Consider the following 24642-nt stretch of genomic DNA (forward strand, 5'->3'; position numbering starts at 1 on the left):
GAAAAGGCGTCCACCTATAGATCTAAGGCCCACTCCCTTTTAAAATACTCATTAACACCTTTCATTTGATACTCATATCGTACAAACAAATTCTAGAGTCACCCTGGTCCACCTTTATGGCAATATCTCGAAAAGGCGTCCACCTATAGAACTAAGGCCCACACCCTTTTAAAATACTCATTAACACCTTTCATTTGATACCCATATCGTACACAAAAATTCTAGAGTCACCCCTGGCCCACCTTTATGGCGATATCTCGAAAGGGCATCCACCTATAGATCTAAGGCCCACTCCCTTTTAAAATACTCATTAACACCTTTCATTTGATACCCATATCGTACAAACAAATTCTAGAGTCACCCCTGGTCCACCTTTATGGCAATATCTCGAAAAGGCGTCCACCTATAGAACTAAGGCCCACACCCTTTTAAAATACTCATTAACACCTTTCATTTGATACCCATATCGTACACAAAAATTCTAGAGTCACCCCTGGCCCACCTTTATGGCGATATCTCGAAAGGGCATCCACCTATAGATCTAAGGCCCACTCCCTTTTAAAATACTCATTAACACCTTTCATTTGATACTCATATCGTACAAACAAATTCTAGAGTCACCCTGGTCTACCTTTATGGATATATCTCGAAAAGGCGTCCACCTATAGAACTAAGACCCACGCCCTCTTAAAATACTCATTAACACCTTTCATTTGATACTCATACCTTACAAACAAATTCTAGAGTCACCCCTGGTCCATCTTTATGGCGATATCTCGAAAAGGCGTACATCTATAGAACTTAGACCCACGCTCTTTTAAAATACTCATCAATACCTTTCATTTGATACCCATATCGTACAAAATTAATTCTAGAGTCACCCCTGGTCCACCTTTATGGCGATATCTCGAAAAGACGTCCACCTATAGAGCTTAGGCCCACTTCCTTTTAAAATTATCATTAACACATTTCATTTGATACCCATCATACAAACAAATTCTCGAGTCAGGCCTAGTCCACCTTTATGGCGATATCCCTAAATGGCGTCCATATATAGATCTATGGCCCACTTCCTCTTAAAATACTCTTTAATACCTTCCATTTGATACACATGTCATACAAACACATTCCAGGGTTACCCTAGGTTCCTTTTACAATATGGTGATTTCCCTTACTTTGTCTCCACAGCTCTCAACTGAGTATGTAATGTTCGGTTACACCCGAACTTAGCCTTCCTTACTTGTTTATTTATTTTTTCATTAACGTTTTTTTCGTTTTTTATTATATTTCCATGTTTTTTATTTATTTTTTATTTTTCATACTTATAGTTATTTTATTAATTATTTCATTTCGTTTACTTTTTTATTTGATTTATTACCAAAATTGGCTTGCCTGCGTTTGACAAGTGGTCCTTACTCTTTATCGATCTTTTTCCCATCCCCTTCTGTTTAACCCTTTATATCGCCTCCCTATTCCTGCCCTTCTCTTATTCTCTCTATCTCCCTCTCTATCACACTCTAATACTCCCACTCCATATCACTCTTTCACACTCACACCCACATCCGTGCCAATTGCCACTACCAACCTATTTCGAAATTTTTCTTTTTTCTGTTGTAGTATTTTAAAGTCTTTCTTTAATTTAATTTTTAATTCTATATCTAATTCTATATTTTATTTATATTTTAATTCTATATCTCTATTTATTATTATTTCTATATCTATATTTATTATTTTATTCTATATCTTATTCTATGTAATATTTTTTTTAACACAACATTTTTTTATATCCTATATTTTTCCATTAGTATTTTTGGTTTTCTCTTTATAGTCGCAATATTATTTTATTGCAGTTTTTTTAAATGTTTATACGTAATAATAACATGTTACGTATACGCAGCGGCACTCATATTTTCAGGTGGTGCGGATATACTTCCGTGTAATTGGTTGGTGTTTAATTAAATAACGTGCTTATAGGCCCGTGGCCTAGTGGCCACCGTGGTGTGATGGTAGCGTGCTCCGCCTATCACACCGTATGCCCTGGGTTCAACTCCCGGGCAAAGCAACATCAAAATTTTAGAAATAAGATTTTTCAATTAGAAGAAAATTTTTCTAAGCGGGGTCGCCCCTCGGCAGTGTCTGGCAAGCGCTCCGATTGTATTTCTGCCATGAAAAGCTCTCAGTGAAAACTCATCTGCCTTGCAGATGCCGTTCGGAGTCGGCATAAAACATGTAGGTCCCGTCCGGCCAATTTGTAGGGAAAAATCAAGAGGAGCACGACGCAAATTGGAAGAGAAGCTCGGCCTTAGATCTCTTCGGAGGTTATCGCGCCTTACATTTATTTTTTTTTATAGGCCCGTGATTTATAGGTACTAAGACATTTTTTTTTTTTTTTTTAGGAGAGTCTTTAGTTTTTCCATGTGCAATTTTTAAGCCGAATTTCAAAAGCAACGAATATCTGCCTTTCGTTTTAATATTATAGTGAAGTATGAAAAATAAAAATCTATATATATAAAAGGAAAGGCTAAAATGTGTGTTAGTTGGTCGCCGGTGTTTGAAGAGATGCGTCGGTCGATTTTGTTCAAACTTTCACACAAATTGCGTAAACCTCAGGCGGTGGTTACTACATAGGTTTGGTTGCGATCGACGTACAGGGTCTCGAGATATAGGCCAAAACGTGGGCCAGTGAATGCCTAGACAGTGTTTATACAATATGGATATCAAATGAAAGCTGTTGATGGGTGCTTTAGTACAGAGTAATATATTATCCAGAGACGGACTGGGATTAAGACTAGGACTGGGACTGAGACTCGGAGTGGGACTGGGACTGGAATAAAATACATACCACCCTCTGGGACAGGCAATAAGGGATGCAGAAAAATGAGAAGAAATTGAAAGAGAAAAGAGAGAAGGAGAAAGAGATAGAATGAGACGAAGATGGAGATAGACGAAGCGGAAAAGACGGAGGGAGGAGTGAATAAAAGGATTAGGAAAAAGTGAAGAGGGAGAAGGGCAGAGTCAGACGGAAAAAGCTTATTAAAATGTATGCAGATAGGCTAAATTTAGGGCATAACGTCTGCCGGGTCCTCTAGAAAATGATATTTTTTGGCTGTGTCGCCACATGAACATGCAAGCATATGTATGTCAGCACAGTGCTCGGCGAATAGTAATGGTCTCCGCCTTAATGCAACCAATAATAAATTGCCAATTTAAACAAATTGCGTAATAAATTGTTTTAAACTGCAAATGCAACCTCGTAAAGTGTGTTTATTGAGTAGATTTAAAAGTCAGTTACGCATGGCTAAACTTTATAGTTGGCTCATTTCATCAGTGATTTTATTTTTTTCATTTCACTGGAGTAGGGATTGTCAAAAGAAGATGGCAAACTCAAAATGAGAACAAAACATTGAACACATTTTCTTATAACACACAAAAATTTCAAAGATTTATGTTTTCATTCCATTCCATTCGCCTAATACCAACGCACATTCTGAGTCTGAACAAAGGTATGTTGTTGCTGTAGAGATGAGCCAACCAGCTATCAAATTACTATTGTCTAAGCTAAATTGAGTTGTATGGACACCACGCAATTTAAATCGAAATTGCCCCAATTTATTCTACTGTTTGAACATAGTATTAGGTAATACTGGATTTTGTTATCATTTGTTCTACATGTTTCTTATTAACACGCTTTTATTAGCTTGGCCTGTATGTAACGGAATCTTTGAGCTTAATTTTCACCGGTTTCTAGAAGTCTGATTAATTTGAAACTTTGCATACGTATCAAGGACCAATGACAATGCATTAATGTGATGGTGTGGTGACATAAGGTCAACGGCCATAAGGTCAATTGGCCTTATTACCACTTTGAATGGCCATAATTTTGATTGGAACTTTGCATACGTATCACGGCTCGATGACAATGCATTAATGTGATCGTGTGGTGACATAAGGTCAACGGCCATAAGGTCAATTGGCCTTATTACCACTTTAAATGGCCATAAGTTTGATTGAAACTTTGCATACGTATCACGGCTGACAATGCATTAATGTGATCGTGTGGTGATATAAGGTCGACGGCCATAAAGTCAATTGGCCTTATTACCACTTTGACTGGCCATTAGTTTGATTGAAACTTTGCAAACGTATCAAGGCTCGATGACAATGCATCAATGTGATGGTGTCGTGATTTAAGGTCAACGGCCATAAGGTCAATTGGCCTTATTACCACTTTGAATGGCCATAAGTTTGATTGAAACTTTGCGCACGTATCACGGCTCGATGAAAATGCATCAGTGTGATGGTGTGGTGACATAAGGTCTACGGCCAAAAGGTCAATTGGCCTTATTACCACTTTGAGTGGCCATACGTTTGATTGAAAATTTACACACGTATCAAGGCTCGATGACAATGCATTAATGTGATGGTGTGGTGACATAAGGTCAACGGCCATAAGGTCAATTGGCCTTATTACCACTTTGAGTGGCCCTAAGTTTGATTGAAACTTTGCACACGTATCAAGGCTCGATGAAATTGCATTAATGTGAAGGTGTGGTGACATAAGGTCAACGGCCATAAGGTAAATTGGCCTTTTTGCCACTTTGAATGGCCATAAGTTTGATTGAAACTTTGCACACGTATCAAGGCTCGATGACAATGCTTTAATGTGATGGTTTGGTGACATAAGGTCAGCTGCCATAAGGTCAATTGGCCTTATTACCACTTTGAATAGCCATAAGTTTGATTGAAACTTTGCACACGTATCAAGGCTCGATGACTATACATTAATGTGATGGTGTGGTGACATAAGGTCAAAGGCCATAAGGTCAATTGGCCTTATTACCACTTTGAATGGTCATAAGTTTGATTGAAACTTTGCACACTTATCAAGGCTCGATAAAAATGCAATAATGTGATGGTGGGGTCACATAAGGTTAACGGACATAAGATCAATTGAACTTATGACCACCCCAAATGGCCATAGGTTTGAAACCCTGCACATAATGCGAAAAACGCATTCCTTTATTAATGATAGAAGTGGATGCATGGCACATCTACGAAAGAGTATACTGGAGCCCTTTTTAACACGCTTTTATTAGCTTGGCCTGTATCTCTCTATGTATCTATGTATCCATGTATGTATGTAACGGAATCTGGAGTGGAGCCGAGAGCCCCGGTAATGTAGAGCTCCGAACTCCGTTGCACCTTTTGAAGCATTTTAAGATAGGTACTTTTAGCTAGTGCAGGCCACCAGACCAAGGCACCATAAAGAAGAAGCGGGCGCACTATAGCTGTGTAAATACAGTAGGTCACCTTAGGGGAGAATCCCCATAAGGTGCCAATTGCCCTCTTGCAGATGAACAGCTCTGCTACTACCTTCTTGGAATCCTCCACTATATGGTCTCTCCATAATAGCTTCCTATCCAGAATGACTCCGAAATACTTGACTTGATCGCTAAACGCTAAGAACGTACCCCCAATTTTTGACGGTGTAAGATTTGGTACTTTGTACCTCCTCGTGAAGAGATCAAGTTCGGTTTTATCCGGGTTGACCTGTGGCGGGTTGTACTCCTGGAGCAGCTCCAGGATGTCAGCTGGGTCCGTCGGCGTCACTGGAACCCAGGCTCTAGCCCTTGGTTGTGAGGGGATATCATGCGCCTCCACTACCTTGAGGCGCGCGCCCGGATATACCACCCCTATCAGCGTGACGGCGGCCCTATAGAGGTTTACCGACCTGGTGTCGTCACAAGCAATTAGCTTGACATTGCCCTGGAATCACCCTGCATCGGTGTAAGATGGCGGTGGACCAGGGTTGTCTTTCTTAACCTTAACGGCCACCGTAGCGAGCGCGGCCTCGATCCACTTCCACTGTTGTTTCGGGAGCCTGCCATCTTCACTGCTCTCGTCTATATTGTCAATGATCTGCCGACCCTTGGCAATTCGGCGAAAGACCGCGTCCACCCTCCCTGCGTCTTGGCCCTTTTCGGTGCCGTGGAGTTGGATTCATCCATGGACCGCTGGCGTTTCGAGGTTTCATCACTCTCGACTAAAACTTTTAAAATTACTTGAACTAAAAAATTTAAAATAAATAATAGTTAAAAAAAACTAAAAAAACACGCTTTTATAGCAAACCGAACTAAAAAATAGAAAATAATTTTCAATTAAAAAGAGTTTATATAACAGTAGTGGAAGGTCAAACAATCGTTTATAGTTAATCACCTCAAAATAAAATTATAATAAAACTTAAGTTATTAACAGAATAACTTAATTCACAGTAAAGAGCGTGGGGTGCTTGATATTGAATGTTACAATCATTCTATTGGCAACTATCTGAGAGGAAAGATATGAAATGTAGTCAAATGCACCCCACGCTTTTTACTGTGAATTAAATTATTCTGTTGATAACTTAAATTTTAATATAATTTTATTTTGAGGTGATTAACTATAAACGATTGTTTGACCTTCTACTACTGTTATATAAACTCTTTTTAATTGAAAATTATTTTCTATTTTTTAGTTCGGTTTGCTATAAAAGCATGTTTTTTTTATTTTTTTTAACTATTATTTATTTTTAAATTGTTTCTTGTACTATAAAAGATAAATTTTTCCTACAGTACTAATGGGAATTCTATTAATAAATGAAATGAAATTTCATAAAAAATGTTTATGCCGTTTTTATTAACTTCTATTTTCTCTCCTTTTTATACTCAGTTGAGCAGAGCTCACAGAGTATATTAACTTTGATTGCATAACGGTTGGTTGTACAGGTATAAAGGAATCGAGATAGATATAGACTTCCATATATCAAAATCATCAGTATCGAAAAAAAATTCGATTGAGCCATGTCCGTCCGTCCGTCCGTCTGTCCGTTAACACGATAACTTGAGTAAATTTTGAGGTATCTTAATGAAATTTGGTATGTAGGTTCCTGGGCACTCATCTCAGATCGCTATTTAAAATGGACTATATCGGACAATAACCACGTCCACTTTTTCGATATCGAAAATTTCGAAAAATCGAAAAAGTGCGATAATTCATTACCAAATACGCATTAAGCGATGAAACTTGGTAGGTGAGTTGAGCTTATGACGCAGAATAGAAAACTAGTAAAATTTTGGACAATGGGCGTGACACCGCCCACTTTTAAATGAAGGTAATTTAGAAGTTTTGCAAGCTGTAATTTGGCAGTCGTTGAAGATATCAGGATGAAATTTGGCAGGAACGTTACTCTTATTACTTTATGTCTGCTTAATAAAAATTAGCAAAATCGAAGAACGACCACGCCCACTTTTAAAAAAAAATTTTTTTTAATTAAAATTTTAAAAGAAAAGTTAATATCTTTACAGGATATAAGTAAATTATGCCAACATTCAACTCCAGTAATGATATGGTGCAACAAAATACAAAAATAAAAGAAAATTTCAAAATGGGCGTGGCTCCGCCCTTTTTCATTTAATTTGTCTAGGATGCTTTTAATGCCATAAGTCGAACAAAAATTAGCCAATCCTTGTGAAATTTGGTAGAGGCTTAGCTCCTAGGACGATAACTGTTTTCTGTGAAAAAGGGCGAAATTGGTTGAAGCCACGCCCCGTTTTTATACACAGCCGATCGTCTGTCCTTCCGCTCGGCCGTTAACACGATAACTTGAGCAAAATTCGATATATCTTTACTAAACTCAGCTCACGTACTTATCTGAACTCACTTTGTATTGGTGTAAAAAATAGTCAAATCCGACTATGACCACGCCCACTTTTTCGATATCGAAAATTACGAAAAATGAAAAAAATGCCATAATTATATACCAAATACAAAAAAAGCAATGAAACATGGTAATTTTATTGGTCTATTGACGCAAAATATAACTTTAGAAAAAAAACTTGGTAAAATGGGTGTGACACCTACCATATTAAGTAGAAGAAAATGAAAAAGTTTTGCAGGGCGAAATCAAAAGCCCTTGGAATCTTGGAAGGAATACTGTACGTGGTATTACATATATAAATAAATTAGCGGTACCCGACAGATGATGTTCTGGATCACCCTGGTCCACATTTAGGTAGATATCTCGAAAACGCCTTCACATATACAACTAAGCGCCACTCCCTTTTAAAACCCTCATTAATACCATTAATTTGATACCCATATAGTACAAACAAATTCTAGAGTTACCCCTGGTCCACCTTCATGTCGATATCTCGAAAAGGCGTCCACCTATAGAACTAAGGCCCACGCCTTTTTAAAATACTCATTAACACCTTTCATTTGATACCCATATCGTTCAAAAACATTCTAGAGTCACCCCTGGCCTACCTTTATGGCGATATCTCGAAAAGGCATCCACCTATAGAACTAAGGCCCACTCCCTTTTAAAATACTCATTAACACCTTTCATTTGATACCCATATCGTATAAACAAATTCTAGAGTCACCCCTGGTCCACCTTTATGTCGATATCTCGAAAAGGCGTCCACCTATAGAACTAAGGCCCACTCCCTTTTAAAATACTCATTAACACCTTTCATTTGATACCCATATCGTACACAAAAATTCTAGAGTCACCCCTGGCCCACCTTTATGGCGATATCTCGAAAGGGCATCCACCTATAGATCTAAGGTCCACTCCCTTTTAAAATACTCATTAACACCTTTCATTTGATACTCATATCGTACAAACAAATTCTAGAGTCACCCTGGTCTACCTTTATGGATATATCTCGAAAAGGCGTCAACCTATAGAACTAAGGCCCACGCCCTTTTAAAATACTCATTAACACCTTTCATTTGATACTCATATCGTACAAACAAATTCTAGAGTCACCCTGGTCTACCTTTATGGATATATCTCGAAAAGGCGTCAACCTATAGAACTAAGGCCCACGCCCTTTTAAAATACTCATTAACACATTTCATTTGATACTCATATCGTACAAACAAATTCTAGAGTCACCCTGGTCTACCTTTATGGATATATCTCGAAAAGGCGTCAACCTATAGAACTAAGGCCCACACCCTTTTAAAACCCTCATTAATACCATTAATTTGATACCCATATAGTACAAACAAATTCTAGAGTCACCCCTGGTCCACCTTCATGTCGATATCTCGAAAAGGCGTCCACCTATAGAACTAAGGCCCACGCCTTTTTAAAATACTCATTAACACCTTTCATTTGATACCCATATCGTTCAAAAACATTCTAGAGTCACCCCTGGCCTACCTTTATGGCGATATCTCGAAAAGGCATCCACCTATAGAACTAAGGCCCACTCCCTTTTAAAATACTCATTAACACCTTTCATTTGATACCCATATCGTACACAAAAATTCTAGAGTCACCCCTGGCCCACCTTTATGGCGATATCTCGAAAGGGCATCCACCTATAGATCTAAGGCCCACTCCCTTTTAAAATACTCATTAACACCTTTCATTTGATACTCATATCGTACAAACAAATTCTAGAGTCACCCTGGTCTACCTTTATGGATATATCTCGAAAAGGCGTCCACCTATAGAACTAAGACCCACGCCCTTTTAAAATACTCATTAACACCTTTCATTTGATACCCATATCGTACAAACAAATTCTAGAGTAACCCCTGGTCCACCTTTATGGCGATATCTCGAAAAGGCGTCAACCTATAGAACTAAGGCCCACACCCTTTTAAAATACTCATTAGCACCTTTCATTTGATACTCATATTGTACAAACGCATTCTAGAGTCACCCCTGGTCCACGTTTATGGCGATATCCCGAAAAGGCGTCCACCCATAGAACAAAGGCCCACTCCCTTTTAAAACACTTATTACACTTTTCGTTTGACACTCATATTGTACAAACGCATTCTAGAGTCAACCCAGGTCCACTTTTATAACGATATTCCGAAATGCGTCCACCTATAGAACTTAGGCCCACTCCCTTTTAAAATACTCATTAACACCTTTCATTTGATACCCATATAGTACCAACAAATTCTATAGTCACCCCTGGTCCACGTTTATGGCGATATCTCGAAAAGGCGTCCACATATAGAACTAAGGCCCACGCCCTCTTAAAATACTCATTAACACCTTTCATTTGATACTCATACCGTACAAACAAATTCTAGAGTCACCCCTGGTCCATCTTTATGGCGATATCTCGAAAAGGCGTACATCTATAGAACTTACACCCACGCTCTTTTAAAATACTCATCAATACCTTTCATTTGATACCCATATCGTACAAAATAAATTCTAGAGTCACCCCTGGTCCACCTTTATGGCGATATCTCGAAAAGACGTCCACCTATAGAGCTTAGGCCCACTTCCTTTTAAAATTATCATTAACACATTTCATTTGATACCCATCATACAAACAAATTCTCGAGTCAGGCCTAGTCCACCTTTATGGCGATATCCCTAAATGGCGTCCATATATAGATCTATGGCCCACTTCCTCTTAAAATACTCTTTAATACCTTCCATTTCATACACATGTCATACAAACACACTCCAGGGTTACCCTAGGTTCCTTTTACAATATGGTGATTTCCCTTACTTTGTCTCCACAGCTCTCAACTGAGTATGTAATGTTCGGTTACACCCGAACTTAGCCTTCCTTACTTGTTTATTTATTTTTTCATTAACGTTTTTTTCGTTTTTTATTATATTTCCATGTTTTTTATTTATTTTTTATTTTTCATACTTATAGTTATTTTATTAATTATTTCATTTCGTTTACTTTTTTATTTGATTTATTACCAAAATTGGCTTGCCTGCGTTTGACAAGTGGTCCTTACTCTTTATCGATCTTTTTCCCATCGCCCTTCTGTTTAACCCTTTATATCGCCTCCCTATTCCTGCCCTTCTCTTATTCTCTCTATCTCCCTCTCTATCACACTCTAATACTCCTACTCCATATCACTCTTTCACACTCACACCCACATCCATGCCAATTGCCACTACCAACCTATTTCGAAATTTTTCTTTTTTCTGTTGTAGTATTTTAAAGTCTTTCTTTAATTTAATTTTTAATTCCATATCTAATTCAATATTTTATTTATATTTTAATTCTATATCTATATTTATTATTATTTCTATATCTATATTTATTATTTTATTCTATATCTTATTCTATGTAATATTTTTTTAACACAACATTGTTTATATCCTATTATATTTTATTCCATTAGTATTTTTGGTTTTCTCTTTATTTCATGATTTTTCGTTATTTTACGACATGTACATTTTTTATTTATTTTTTGTTTACTTGCTTTTTGCTGTTTTATTCTCCTATTTAATATTTTTTTAATAATTGTATTTTATTTTTTTATATCCTATTTTTTTTTTCTCTTGATTTAGTGTTTTTTTGTTTTGATCATTTTATAATATATATTTTTTTTGGAAATTTTTTGTTTGCCTGCATTTTGTTACTATTATTTTCAGAGCTTCTCAACCCCTATACACTTATAACACTTTTGTTTTTGTTTTGCCCTGAAGAATAGGCACAGATACAATTTCACATTATAAAAACAATATTCATAGCACTTCGGTATTATATATTTAAATTTACACTAGCGAATTGACAGCAAACAATTTTTCATAAATATTTTAATACTGAGATTTTAAAATTTATTCAATAAGGGGACCATCAAAATTCTTTAAACATTTAAAATATTTTTTTTTTAATATAATAATAATTTTGTATATGTGATTTGTTCTTCCATGCAAAAAATTTTTGAACAGCCCTGTTTATTTTTATAATGTTGTTGTTGTGTTAACAACGCAACCCCATTAATTAGCTATTTTTATAATCTCGTCTTTGCGTGCATACAAGCATAAAAGCACCACAAGCAATAACTAAGCCATTCACGAGCAGCCAGCGAGAGCCTTATGCGTGGTGATGTTGATAAAAAACCTTACTTACGCATTCTTGTTGTTTTGTTGACTGTCGCTGTGACATGTCCATGACATGAGGTACTATTTGTAATTTTTCAAACTTGAACACAAAAACATGCAAAGTACAAAAGTTTCTCACTTAGTTTTTAATGAAATATGTAATGTTTTCGAACATACAGTAATGGTTGGCATGAAAAATGATCAGGAACTCAAAAGCGGTGACGAAAACCCTTTGTTAATAAAATATGTAACCTGTCAATTTGTATGTCTGTATGTACATATGTACAGAATATATTGATGTACAATATCCACGAATATCCAATACAATTAGAGATTAACACAGATTCCATTACAGTCGAATGTATGCCAGTAAATGAAACACCTATCTTCATATCCCCCCAAGAAATGTTAGCTCACTTCAACTTGACCGACTCATTGTATATAACTACGTAACTATTTACTTAGATACATATCTTCATTCCGATATCTTATAACTTTAAACGAGCAATTCTTGTATATTTGTATGTTTGTATAGCCGAACGATCTCGGGAACGGCTCAACCGATTTAAATGAAATTTGGCACAGAGATAATGTATCACCTTCTAAGTCTTTCTACCTAGGTGTTGCCACTCAGAATGTTTCACAAGGTTGCCATCTATTCGAAATTTAAAAAAAATTGCATGATATGCCGATATGGGTATCAAACGAAGGGTATTTCACCCCGCATTACAATAGGGACATTTTTGAGTAGGGTTGCCATATAGGGTTGCCACCTATACGAAATTACCAAAACAAAATTTATGAGATATGCCAATATGGGTATCAATCGAAAGGTATTTCACTCCGCATTACAATAGGGACATTTTTGAATAGGGTTGCTATTTAGGGTTGCCACCTATTCGAGATTACAAAAAAATTGCATGAGATATGCCGATATGGGTATTGACTCTGTTCTTCATGGTGGCCACTAGAGTTAACCACCTTAATTTTGATGTGTAACTGAAAACAGCGCCATCTTACGGAAACGTTGTGTATTGTGATACTTCTTTAAGGCAGCCATGAGATTTCTGGCAAACAAATATTTCAAAATTCCTAGCGCACCGGTCATTTACAGTTAAGAAATTTTAATCGAAACTGCGAGTTTCAAGGCCGTGAGCGTTTTTGAATACTTTTTCTTTGCTGGTAAGCAAATACTATATTAAGCCGTTTATTTTTGTGCAAAATACGTATTCTGATATTCTAAGTGTAAAATCCAACTCAAGCTTACCAATAATTTGACTTTTTCAAAGTGGTTAGCAGAGGTAACCACCGCTCGGCAAGTAGCTAAACTTTACGCAAATTTTAGTGAAATACAATATAGAACAAAAATTTAAGGTTTTTAGAGAAAATGACCAAGAAGAGGTTAGCTGCCATACCATCTGCTTGGACGTAATCAGCCCACTACAGAAGGTATTCCGCTACTAGCCCTTCGTGTGGGCCCTCCAAAATGGAAGAAAGCTTATACAATTTTAGGTCCTGAAAACTTTACAACTTCAAACCATTTGCCGGACGAAACAACCAGGTCAAACGAACTGCAGGTCAATTTACGTCAGAAGAACGTCTATGCATGTGGGACAGTAGATGCATCACGTAAACATCTCCCTAATTTGCACCGGTAAGGAATTTAAGCGCGGGAGTACGATTATAGAGTCAGTGACACTTATACGGCTGTGCAAAATGACGTTGAGCAACACCATCAGCTCAGTCAGAATTGGGAAGAACCTCTCCGAGCCGTTCGAAACTAAACGAGGTTTCAGACAGGATGACCCCCTATCGTGCGATTTCTTTAATTTGCTGCTGGAGAAAATTATACTAGCTGCAGAACTTAACCGCACTGGAACAATATACTATAAAAGCGTGCAATTACTGGCATATGCTGATGACATTGATATCATCGGCCTAAACACCCGCACTGTTAGCTCTGTTTACTCAAAACTGGAAAAAGAAGTGGTAAAGATGGGTGTGATGGTGAATGAGGACAAAACGAAGTACCTGCTGTCATCGAGCAAAGAGTCAGTTTGGCAACCACGCTACTGTTGGCAGCCATAATTTCGAAATAGTAAAAGACTTCGTTTATTTGGGAACCAGCATCAACACTAGCAACAACATCAGCACTGAAATCCAGCGAAGAATCAATCTTGCCAATAAATGCTACTTTGGACTAGGTAGGCAATTGAAAAGTAAAGTCCTCTCTCGGCGAACGAAAATCATACTCTACAAGTCACTTATCGTACCCGTCCTGCTATATGGGGCAGAAGCATGGACCATGACAACAGCAGATGAAGCGGCTTTGGGAGTGTTCGAGAGAAAAGTTCTTCGAAAGATTTATGGACCTCTACGCGTTGGCGATTGCGAGTACCGAAGAAGATTTAATGATGAGCTGTACGAGCTATACGTAGACATCAACATAGTCCAGCGAATTAAAACGCAGCGGCTACGCTGGCTAGGCCATATTATGCGAACGAAAGATGATGCTCCGGCCAAGAAAGTGTTTCTATCGGAACCCGCCTATGGAAGCAGAGGTAGAGGGCGGCCCCCACTCAGTTGCAAGGACCAGGTGGAAAACGATTTAAACTCCCTTGGTGTGACCAATTGGCGCCGGTTGGCGGAGCGAAGGAGCGACTGGCGCGCATTGTTGGACGGCCATAACCGTTTAGACGGTTAAGCGCCAATTAAGTAAGTAAGTAAGTACTGGCGTGTTGCGATGGAACCATTTCGAAAACCGCCAACGTAATCATCATCAGGCAATTTTGTAATGTTATCAAAGGTTTCACCGGGATTCGAATTAAAATTCAATTATTATAAGCCGGTGTTAAGCTCATGAATTCTTAAATATAAGTATAAAACTGAACACACCATTAAACAAACTTACATAAATATGTAAACACTGAGCGCGAGTTTACAAAGCTTCTCATTCGCAACGAAGAAGAACTTTACAAAAACAAATCTACATGGCACACAAATTAATATAGAGACAAAATGTCTCAATTGTGTTGTTAGTGTAGAAATGAGAAAAACTGAATTAAGCATGAAAACAAATACCAGCAGGATAGCCTAGTGGTTAAAGGCAACTGCAGTTTCACCATGTGATTCACGGTTCGAATTCCTGTGAAACCTTTGATAACATTACAAAATTGCCTGATGATGATTACGTTGGCGGTTTTCGAAATGGTTCTATCGCAATATGCCAGTAAATGTTTCTTTCTTTTCAGTTTCTCTTAGAAAACATAATAATTGAAATTAAATTATTATAAGCCGGTGTTAAGCTCATGAATTCTTAAATATAAGTATAAAGTGAACACACCATTAAACAAACATACATAAATATGTAAACACTGAGCCCGAGTTTACAAAGCTTCTCATTCGCAACGAAGAACTTTACAAAAACAAATCTACATGGCACACAAATTAATATAGAGACAAAATTTCACAATTGTGTTGTTAGTGTAGAAATGAGAAAAACTGAATTAAGCATGAAAACAAATACCAACAGGATAGCCTAGTGGTTAAAGGCAACTGCAGTTTCAACATGTGATTCAGGGTTCGAATCCCGGTGAAACCTTTGATAACATTACAAAATTGCCTGATAATGATTACGTTGGCGCTTTTCGAAATAGTTCCATCGCAATATGCCAGTAAATGTTTCTTTCTTTTCAGTTTCTCTTAGAAAACATAATAATTGAAATTCAATTATTATAAGGCGGTGTTAAGCTCATGAATTCGTAAATATAAGTATAAACTGAACACACCATTAAACAAACATACATAAACATGTAAACACTGAGCCCGAGTTTACAAAGCTTCTCATTCGCAACGAAGAACTTTACAAAAACAAATCTACATGGCACACAAATTAATATAGAGACAAAATGTCTCAATTGTGTTGTTAGTGTAGAAATGAGAAAAACTGAAATAAGCATGAAAACAAATACCAGCAGGATAGCCAAGTGCTTAAAGGCAACTGCAGTTTCAACATGTGATTCACGGTTCGAATCCCGGTGAAACCTTTGATAACATTACAAAATTGCCTGATGATGATTACGTTGGCGGTTTTCGAAATGGTTCCATCGCAATATGCCAGTAAATGTTTCTTTCTTGTCAGTTTCTCTTAGAAAACATAATAATTGAAATTCAATTATTATAAGCCGGTGTTAAGCTCATGAATTCTTAAATATAATTATATAATTTTACTTACCAATATTTGATTTCCTTAAATATAGATTTCAAAAACATATCAAACCCTAACCGCAAAATGAACTGGAATGAAAAATTTTAAATGCAGTAATTCCAGCCTATAGTATAAGGGATTGTTATGACAATTAGTGAAATCGAGAACTAAGTTATTTAGGTCAAGTATCTTCATGCGCCTAATTATTAATTTCAAACATTTTTTTAGTTATACACTATGAAAGTCTCACAATTTTATTACATTCCAAAAACTTGTAAATTTCACTAATGACAACTATCAGTTAGTTTAGAACAGTACTCGTAGCGTTAGACCTATCAAAAGCTTTTGATACGGTCAACCATGGCTCGTTACTGCAAGACCTGGAAGGGTCCACCCTTCCCCCATGTCTTAAAAGGTGGACCGCAAATTATCTGGGTGGTCGGCAGGCATCGGTGCAATTCAGAAACGAAACATCAAAACAAAGGAGAATTAAACAAGGGGTGCCACAGGGTGGTGTCCTATCCCCGCTTTTGTTTAATTTCTACATATCTAAGCTACCTTCACCACCGGAAGGAGTCACAATCGTTTCCTACGCCGATGACTGCACAATAATGGCCACAGGCCCAGGCCCAAAGATCGATGAGCTATGCAATAAAATAAACGGCTATCTCCCTGATCTCTCCAGTTTTTTCGCCTCGCGAAACCTGGCATTGTCACCGACTAAATCTTCGGCGACCTTATTTACAACATGGACGCCCCAAATGTCGACCATATTGAACATCCACGTCGATGGCACTACGCTACCGACTGTCCTACACCCCAAAATCTTGGGTGTGACGTTTGATCAGGATCTACATTTTGGTGCGCACGCAACCGCAATTGTTCCAAGAATTCAGAGCCGTAATAAAATCCTCAAATCCCTTGCTGGCAGTACCTGGGGAAAAGATAAAGAAACGCTCTTGACCACATACAAAGCAATTAGCCAGCCGATTACGTGCTACGCGTCACCCATATGGTCGCCAAGCCTAAAAACCACCCACTGGAAGAAACTACAGGCCTGCCAAAATACTGCTCTCAGAATCGCCACGGGCTGTCTTCTTATGTCCCCAGAACACCATCTGCATAATGAGGCGAGAATACTCCCCATCAGGGAGAGAAATGAGATGCTGACCAAACAGTTTCTGTTGAATACCCAGAAACCTGGGCATCCCAACAGACATCTGATTGACGAACCAGCACCGCCTAGGGGCCTAAGGAGTCATCTCCGTAAGCATTTTGAGGAAATACGGCACCTGAGAACCCAGCCGTATGAAGCGGAAAAACACAAGCAGGTGCTTGGTGAACTCCATAGACAGGCGTCGGACCTTTATGTCGGGAATTGCCCGGTGAATCCAGTACTTGAAGAAAAATATCCAGAACTCGCAGAAGAGGAACGCATACTCCCCAGGGAAACGCGTGTCACTCTTGCTCAACTTCGTTCTGGATACTGTAACAGGTTAAACTCTTACCTATCCAGAATCAACCCCGACATACAAAATGTATGCCCTGCTTGCAATGTGTCCCCACATGACACCAACCATCTCTTTAATTGTAATGTGGAACCAACGCCTCTAACACCCCTTTCCTTATGGTCCACCCCTGTTGAAACGGCAAGTTTCCTTGGACTCCCGTTAGAGGATATTGATGACAATTTGTGATCGGTCGCGGCTATTAGGTGGGGCGAGCATTGCTACAACAACAACAACATCAGTTAGTTTAATTAAATGTCAACTTACTTCCCTAAACGCCATCTGTTGGTAAGTAGTTAAATGGTTAGATGTCGTTTTCAAATTGAACATATGCCTCTAGTGTTCAACGGTAGCAAATTACCATGGTAAGATATCTCTTTGCTATGGTGAGAAATATTTCTAATAGTAATCTGTGAGAAATTGCAATTATTCATTTCATATTTGCCAAAAATATGCATTTAAATATATTTTGTTAGAATTTGACGGTGCCTTGATATTGCATTTCAATTTTATTAGCGTGTGCGAACTTAAGAAAATTAAGTGGAATCATGTGAAAGATTTTTTACGAAGATTTTTAACTTTAATGTTCTCCTTTAAAGCTTTAATAGAATATGAGTAAGTAGAGTACTATTTCGTCTAACTATCCCAACCCTAAATAGCAACCCTACTCAAAAATGTCCCTATTGTAATGCGGAGTGAAATACCTTTCGTTTGATACCCATAACGGCATACCTCATACAATTTTTTTTGTAATTTCGAATAGGTGGCAACCCTAAATGGCAACCCTACTCAAAAATGTCCCTGTTGTAATGCGGAGTGAAATACCTTTCGTTTAATACCCATATCGGCATATCTCATGCAATTTTTATTTAATTTCAAATAGGTGGCAACCCTAAATGGAAACCCTACTCAAAAATGCCCCTATTGTAATGCGGAGTGAAATACCTTTCGTTTGATACCCATATCGGCATATCTCATGCAATTTTTTTTAATTTCGAATAGGTGGCAACCCTGAATAGCAACCCTACTCAAAAATGTCCCTATTGTAACGCGGAGTGAAATACCTTTCGTTTAATACCTATATCGGCATATCTCATGCAATTTTTTTTTAATTTCGAATAGGTGGCAACCCTAAATGGCAACCCTACTCAAAAATTTCCCTATTGTAATGCGGAATGAAATACCTTTCGCTTGATACCCATATCGGCATATCTCATGGAATTTTTTTTAATTTCGAAAGGTGGCAAACCCAAATGGCAACCCTACTCAAAAATGTCCCTGTTGTATCGCGGAGTGAAACACCTCTCGTTTGATACCCATATCGACATATCTCATGCAATTTTTTTAATTTCGTATAGGCGGCAACCCTAAATGGCAACCCTACTCAAAAATGTCCCTATTGTAATGCGGCGTGAAATACCTTTCGTTTAACTCTTTCCGGCACAGTTTTTCGTTGATAATGGTAGAATCGTAAATTTCAATATAATCTTGCCTATAGGCCCAAGTTAAGCCATGGATAAATTTTTTTTTTAAATAGATCATCAGGGGGGGTGAGTTGTATGGTTGTTAGCTAAGGTAACCACTGTGAAATAAGTATACACAATTTAGGAGTTTTTTTTTATTTATTCCAAACAAGTATTATAAATGTTCATGGTGACAATTACAACACTCTTTTCCTTCCCGGTAGCAAAGAGGTACTTTGCATATTTTGCAGCTCCATACAGTACGCAAAGGCATATTTTTCGTGCTATACACACTGCAGCGGCTTGAGGTGCCTCTTATAAACTCATGGCTGCCCACGGCAAGCCTTATTGTTGCAGTTACTTCCGGTTTGTGCTTTTTTATAGAAGCACAGGTAGGCGAAGCCGAGTTGCTGAAAGAACGTAACATTTTCCTCTTATTACTTATATGTATAAGCAGGTGCCAGCATATCTTGGTAAACATGTCGCCTAAAATCCTTAAGACACAACTCCTATAATCCTGAGATAGGGTCTTTTTGTAACTCTTTATAGATTATGAAAGCATGGTGCATTATATATTGCACGGTGGTATTCTAGAAAATGAAAGAATATTCGGTGCCACCATTTTTTTGATTTGCGGTCAATCGCATAGCTTCCCGTCAATTGGTCATATTTATCCACGAAATTCATATATTCATTGTAGGCCTTCAAGGCCAGAGGGCATGGCACTTCAACTCTCTCCCCAATTTTTTCTTTTCTTCTTACATGAACCAGACCTCTGGGATAATGAAAGTTACTCCAAATGAAAACGCATCGTTTATCTTTCCATTTCATAAAGGAAACCATCTGATTGTCTACTTACTTACTTACTTAATTGGCGCTTAACCGTCTAAACGATTATGACCGTCCAACAAGGCGCGCCAGTCGCTCCTTCGCTCCGCCAACTGGCGCCAATTGGTCACACCAAGGGAGTTTAAATCGTTTTCCACCTGGTCCTTGCAACTGAGTGGGGGCCGCCCTCTACCTCTGCTTCCATAGGCGGGTTCCGATAGAAACACTTTCTTGGCCGGAGCATCATCTTTCGTTCGCATAACATGGCCTAGCCAGCGTAGCCGCTGCGTTTTAATTCGCTGGACTATGTTGATGTCTGCGTATATCTCGTACAGCTCATCATTAAATCTTCTTCGGTACTCGCAATCGCCAACGCGTAGAGGTCCATAAATCCTTCGAAGAACTTTTCTCTCGAACACTCCCAAAGCCGCTTCATCTGCTGTTGTCATGGTCCATGCTTCTGCCCATATAGCAGGACGGGTACGATAAGTGACTTGTAGAGTATGATTTTCGTTCGCCGAGAGAGGACTTTGCTTTTCAATTGCCTACCTAGTCCAAAGTAGCATTTATTGGCAAGATTGATTCTTCGCTGGATTTCAGTGCTGATGTTGTTGCTAGTGTTGATGCTGGTTCCCAAATAAACGAAGTCTTTTACAATTTCGAAATTATGGCTGCCAACAGTAGCGTGGTTGCCAAGGCGCATACGCGCTGACTCTTTGCTCGATGACAGCAGGTACTTCGTTTTGTCCTCATTCACCATCAAACCCATCTTTACCGCTTCTTTTTCCAGTTTGGAGTAAGCAGAACTAACAGCGCGGGTGTTTAGGCCGATGATATCAATGTCATCAGCATATGCCAGTAATTGCACGCTTTTATAGTATATTGTTCCAGTGCGGTTAAGTTCTGCCAGTAATGTTTCTTTCTTTTCAGTTTCTCTTAGAAAACATAATAATTGAAATTCAATTATTATAAGCCGGTGTTAAGCTCATGAATTCTTAAATAAAAGTATAAACTGAACACACCATTTACAAAGCTTCTCATTCGCAACGAAGAAGAACTTTACAAAAACAAATCTACATGGCACACAAATTAATTTAAAGACAAAATGTCTCAATTGTGTTGTTAGTGTAGAAATGAGAAACACTGAATTAAGCATGAAAACAAATACCAGCAGGATAGCCTAGTGGTTAAAGGCAACCGCAGTTTCACCATTTGATTCACGGTTCGAATCCCGGTGCAACCTTTGATAACATTACAAAATTGCCTGATGATGATTACGTTGGCGGTTTTCGAAATGGTTCCATCGCAATATGCCAGTAAATGTTTCTTTCTTTTCAGTTTCTTTTAGAAAACATAATAATTGAAATTCAATTAATATAAGCCGGTGTTAAGCTCATGAATTCTTAAATATAAGTATAAACTGAACACCATTAAACAAACATACATAAATATGCAAACACTGAGCCTGAGTTTACAAAGCTTCTCATTCGAAACGAAGAAGAACTTTACAAAAACAAATCTACATGGCACACAAATTAATACAGAGACAAAATGTCTCAATTGTGTTGTTAGTGTAGAAATGAGAAAAACTGAATTAAGCATGAAAACAAATACCAGCAGGATAGCCTAGTGGTTAAAGGCAACTGCAGTTTCACCATGTGATTCACGGTTCGAATCCCGGTGAAACCTTTGATAACATTACAAAATTGCCTGATGATGATTACGTTGGCGGTTTTCGAAATGGTTCCATCGCAATATGCCAGTAAATGTTTCTTTCTTTTCAGTTTCTCTTAGAAAACATAATAATTGAAATTCAATTATTATAAGCCGAATGTTAAGCTCATGAATTCTTGAATATAAGTATAAACTGAACACACCATAAACAAACATACATAAAGTATATAATATATATACATATAAAAAAGTTAAGTTTGATTAATGATGACATGTAGAACAAAGTATGTCATGCGGCATAACCGAAGATTGCCGAGCAAAGTTCGGTCGCCCAAGTACTATAGCTGACGTTCGATGCAAAGCTGATACATAAACGAGGCTTCAGTCAAGGAGGAAAAACAGTTTATGATGCGCTCTACTAGCAAATTTGCCATGGCGGACGGCAACTAAAGATTAGTGGTGATGATAGCATATATTACATCCAGTTCCGATTCTTCTGAAACTGATTTTTAACCGGCCCTACTATTATATGATCGATGAAAACTTATGACACGATGTGTTGGCGCATTATAGCTAATAAATGATTTTTCTGATCTTTAATGCATGATATTCCAAATATAGAAAACATAATAAAAACATGTTATTAAGCTTATCAATGCGGTATTCATATGTTCTAGCTGTATTTAAAATGTTTTTCATGATCGCGCAATGAGCTAAACACCACAGCTATATAATTCCACACTAGCTTGAAAATTCAAATACATTACTTTCAAATCCAAAGCATTTAGGTTTGAATATAAGCTTATACTTACCGACAATCTTTTCGGTTCATCATCAATATCGATTTGTGTTATAGTTGTGTTTGATTTTAGCACCTCAGCTATTTTGGTCAAGCTCTCAACTTCTAACTTATTGTCACGTATATCTAAACGCTGTAACGTGCTATTTCCGCCGAATGTCAATATCGACGCTAATGTTTCAATACCATTTGCACTTAAATGTGAGCTTTGCAAACCAAGTGTCGTCAGCGTTGTATTTCGTATTAAACTATCTTTAATACGATTCACAAATTCATTAGACAAACAATTTTTGCCAATATTTAACAACTCGAGCGAATTCGTCTCCGATAATAAGTGCGATATATAGTAGCCCGATTCTTTACTTAAATTATTATTCCATAATGCGAGTGCCTTTAAGCCACCCGGTGCCTTTGTGGTTGGCTCACTGCTACGCGGATCCAATTGTCTTTGTTGTCGCGTCAATGTATCATTTTTAGTTAATTTCTCATTGAGTTGCGATGAAGTGGAAAAATTTAGATCACTACCAATGCTGCCATCTAGTGAGTTATCACTACAAAGACTATCAGAACTTTGAGAGCGATGTCGTGTGGCGGGTGTAATGAATGTAACCGAAGATTCGGTCCGACGCATACCAGGACTAGCGCCACCAGGTGATGTTGATGGCGGCGGTGGTGTTGGTATTGGACTATTACTAAACGCTTCTTTATGCTTCGTCTCAAGGGTGTCAGAAGCAATTGTGACTTTAGGTAGTGCCGGCAGTTCATTCAAAGTATTTAATTCTTCTTGCTCCACTTCAGTTGTGTGTGACAGATTTTCAGCAGTTGTTGTTGTTGCACTTGCGTTTTGCGTTGTTAGAGCATTTGTACCCATTCCTGCTTTCGCAACACTAGCGTATGTATTGCCTGTGAAACTGGATGTATTTGGTGTAATTGTTTGACAATTCGCATCCATATCATGATCCAATGCGCTAAGTGAGGCAGTTATTTGGCGTTTCTGCAATGGTGGCGTTGATGTGGGCGTTACACCTGCGTCTGCCAAAAATTCAATAGATTCGGTAGCAATAGTGCCCGTTTCAATAGCCACACCCTTTACAATATCATCGATGGGTGCACCACCATCAAAAGATGTTGATATTCTACTATATTCTTCTGGTAAGTGCCTACTAATATCGCCTTCGGATGCACTTTCAAATGCAGAATCAGTACTGTGTGTATCATCATAATCATCGGTCAATTTTGTATTCTTATTTACATCCATTGCTTTAGATGGTTGTTGTTGTTGCAAAAATGTTGGTACATGATCGATTCTTAAACGTTCACTTCCACCGATAGCAGAAATATCTGTAGGCTCATTAGCTATTGAACAATCTCCCTCACCAGCTGTCACTTCGTAGACACTCCCCACATTATGTGCGCCTGGTTGTTGGTGTGGAAAAACATTTTGATTCTGATTATCTTGCTCATGTGACACAGGAGGCTGGGATTCTATATATTTTCTACATATATCTTCGTCAACATAAGTACCAGAACGTATGCTACTTGGTGTGGTGTTGTTATTGCTATTGTGTTCAGTATTAATTAATAAAGCCGTTCTCACCACATCCTCACTCTCATTTGTGCTATGAGAAATTTGCATTTCATTGCTACTGCTATTACTGCTATCGTCATTAATTGTGCTGATCGCATCAGTTTCCGAAGAGGCAGTTTCTGTAAATAATTCGAAAATTATTTATGGGGTTATAAATCCATATTCGCTTCATAACATTAAGTCAAAGAAAATCTTCGAAGTGCTCTTGGGAAATGGACTTCTACGAAATAACTTTTTAGAAAGCAAGTATTGCTCTTGTCAGAGGGCAAGCTAGACCCCCAGCGGGTCAGGGGTTAGAATATGCCCGAGGTAGGTATGCCTGTCGTGAGTGACGATTAAAATTCCAGATTCAAGGGGTTGTGTAGTGCAACCTTTTCAGGTTACCAGCGTAATATATAGCATTCCAAACCCATTTGCAACCTCACCTATCCGTGGCGAATCCTGTTTCATTAACAGCTCTGGCGACCCCAAGCTCCTCATGGAACTTGGGGGTGGGGAGGGAGGGATGGCCTGAAAGTTTAATGTGGCTATATAAATCGTTCCCGAGATGATTGGGCCAGTACCTTAATGTTGCTGTGTTACCGGAGCGTACCGGATCTGTATCCGGCAAGGGACCATCACATCGATAACACTCCACAAAACCTTCGGGAAGTAACCTTATCGCTACAACAACAACAGCAAGAGCAGCAAGCTAGACCTGGGC

The 24642-nt window shown here is 38.1% G+C and overlaps 1 protein-coding gene across 10 annotated transcripts in view; it reads right to left on the reverse strand.

The window, feature by feature from the left end:
* The window catches only part of LOC137239827 (serine-rich adhesin for platelets), a 133448-nt gene that overhangs the window by 17960 nt on the left and 90846 nt on the right, over nucleotides 1-24642 (reverse strand). For all 10 annotated transcript variants that reach the window (XR_010949495.1, XM_067765536.1, XM_067765528.1 and 7 more), the window contains one exon: nucleotides 22365-24058. Coding sequence is in view for 9 of the 10 variants with exons in the window: in XM_067765536.1 (XP_067621637.1) it covers nucleotides 22365-24058 (1694 nt within the window). In the remaining variant the exon portion in view is untranslated. The remainder of the gene's footprint in view (nucleotides 1-22364; nucleotides 24059-24642) is intronic.

Source organism: Eurosta solidaginis, chromosome 2, assembly GCF_040869045.1.
Source record: "Eurosta solidaginis isolate ZX-2024a chromosome 2, ASM4086904v1, whole genome shotgun sequence".
In the NCBI taxonomy this organism is placed as follows: Eukaryota; Metazoa; Arthropoda; class Insecta; order Diptera; family Tephritidae; genus Eurosta; species Eurosta solidaginis.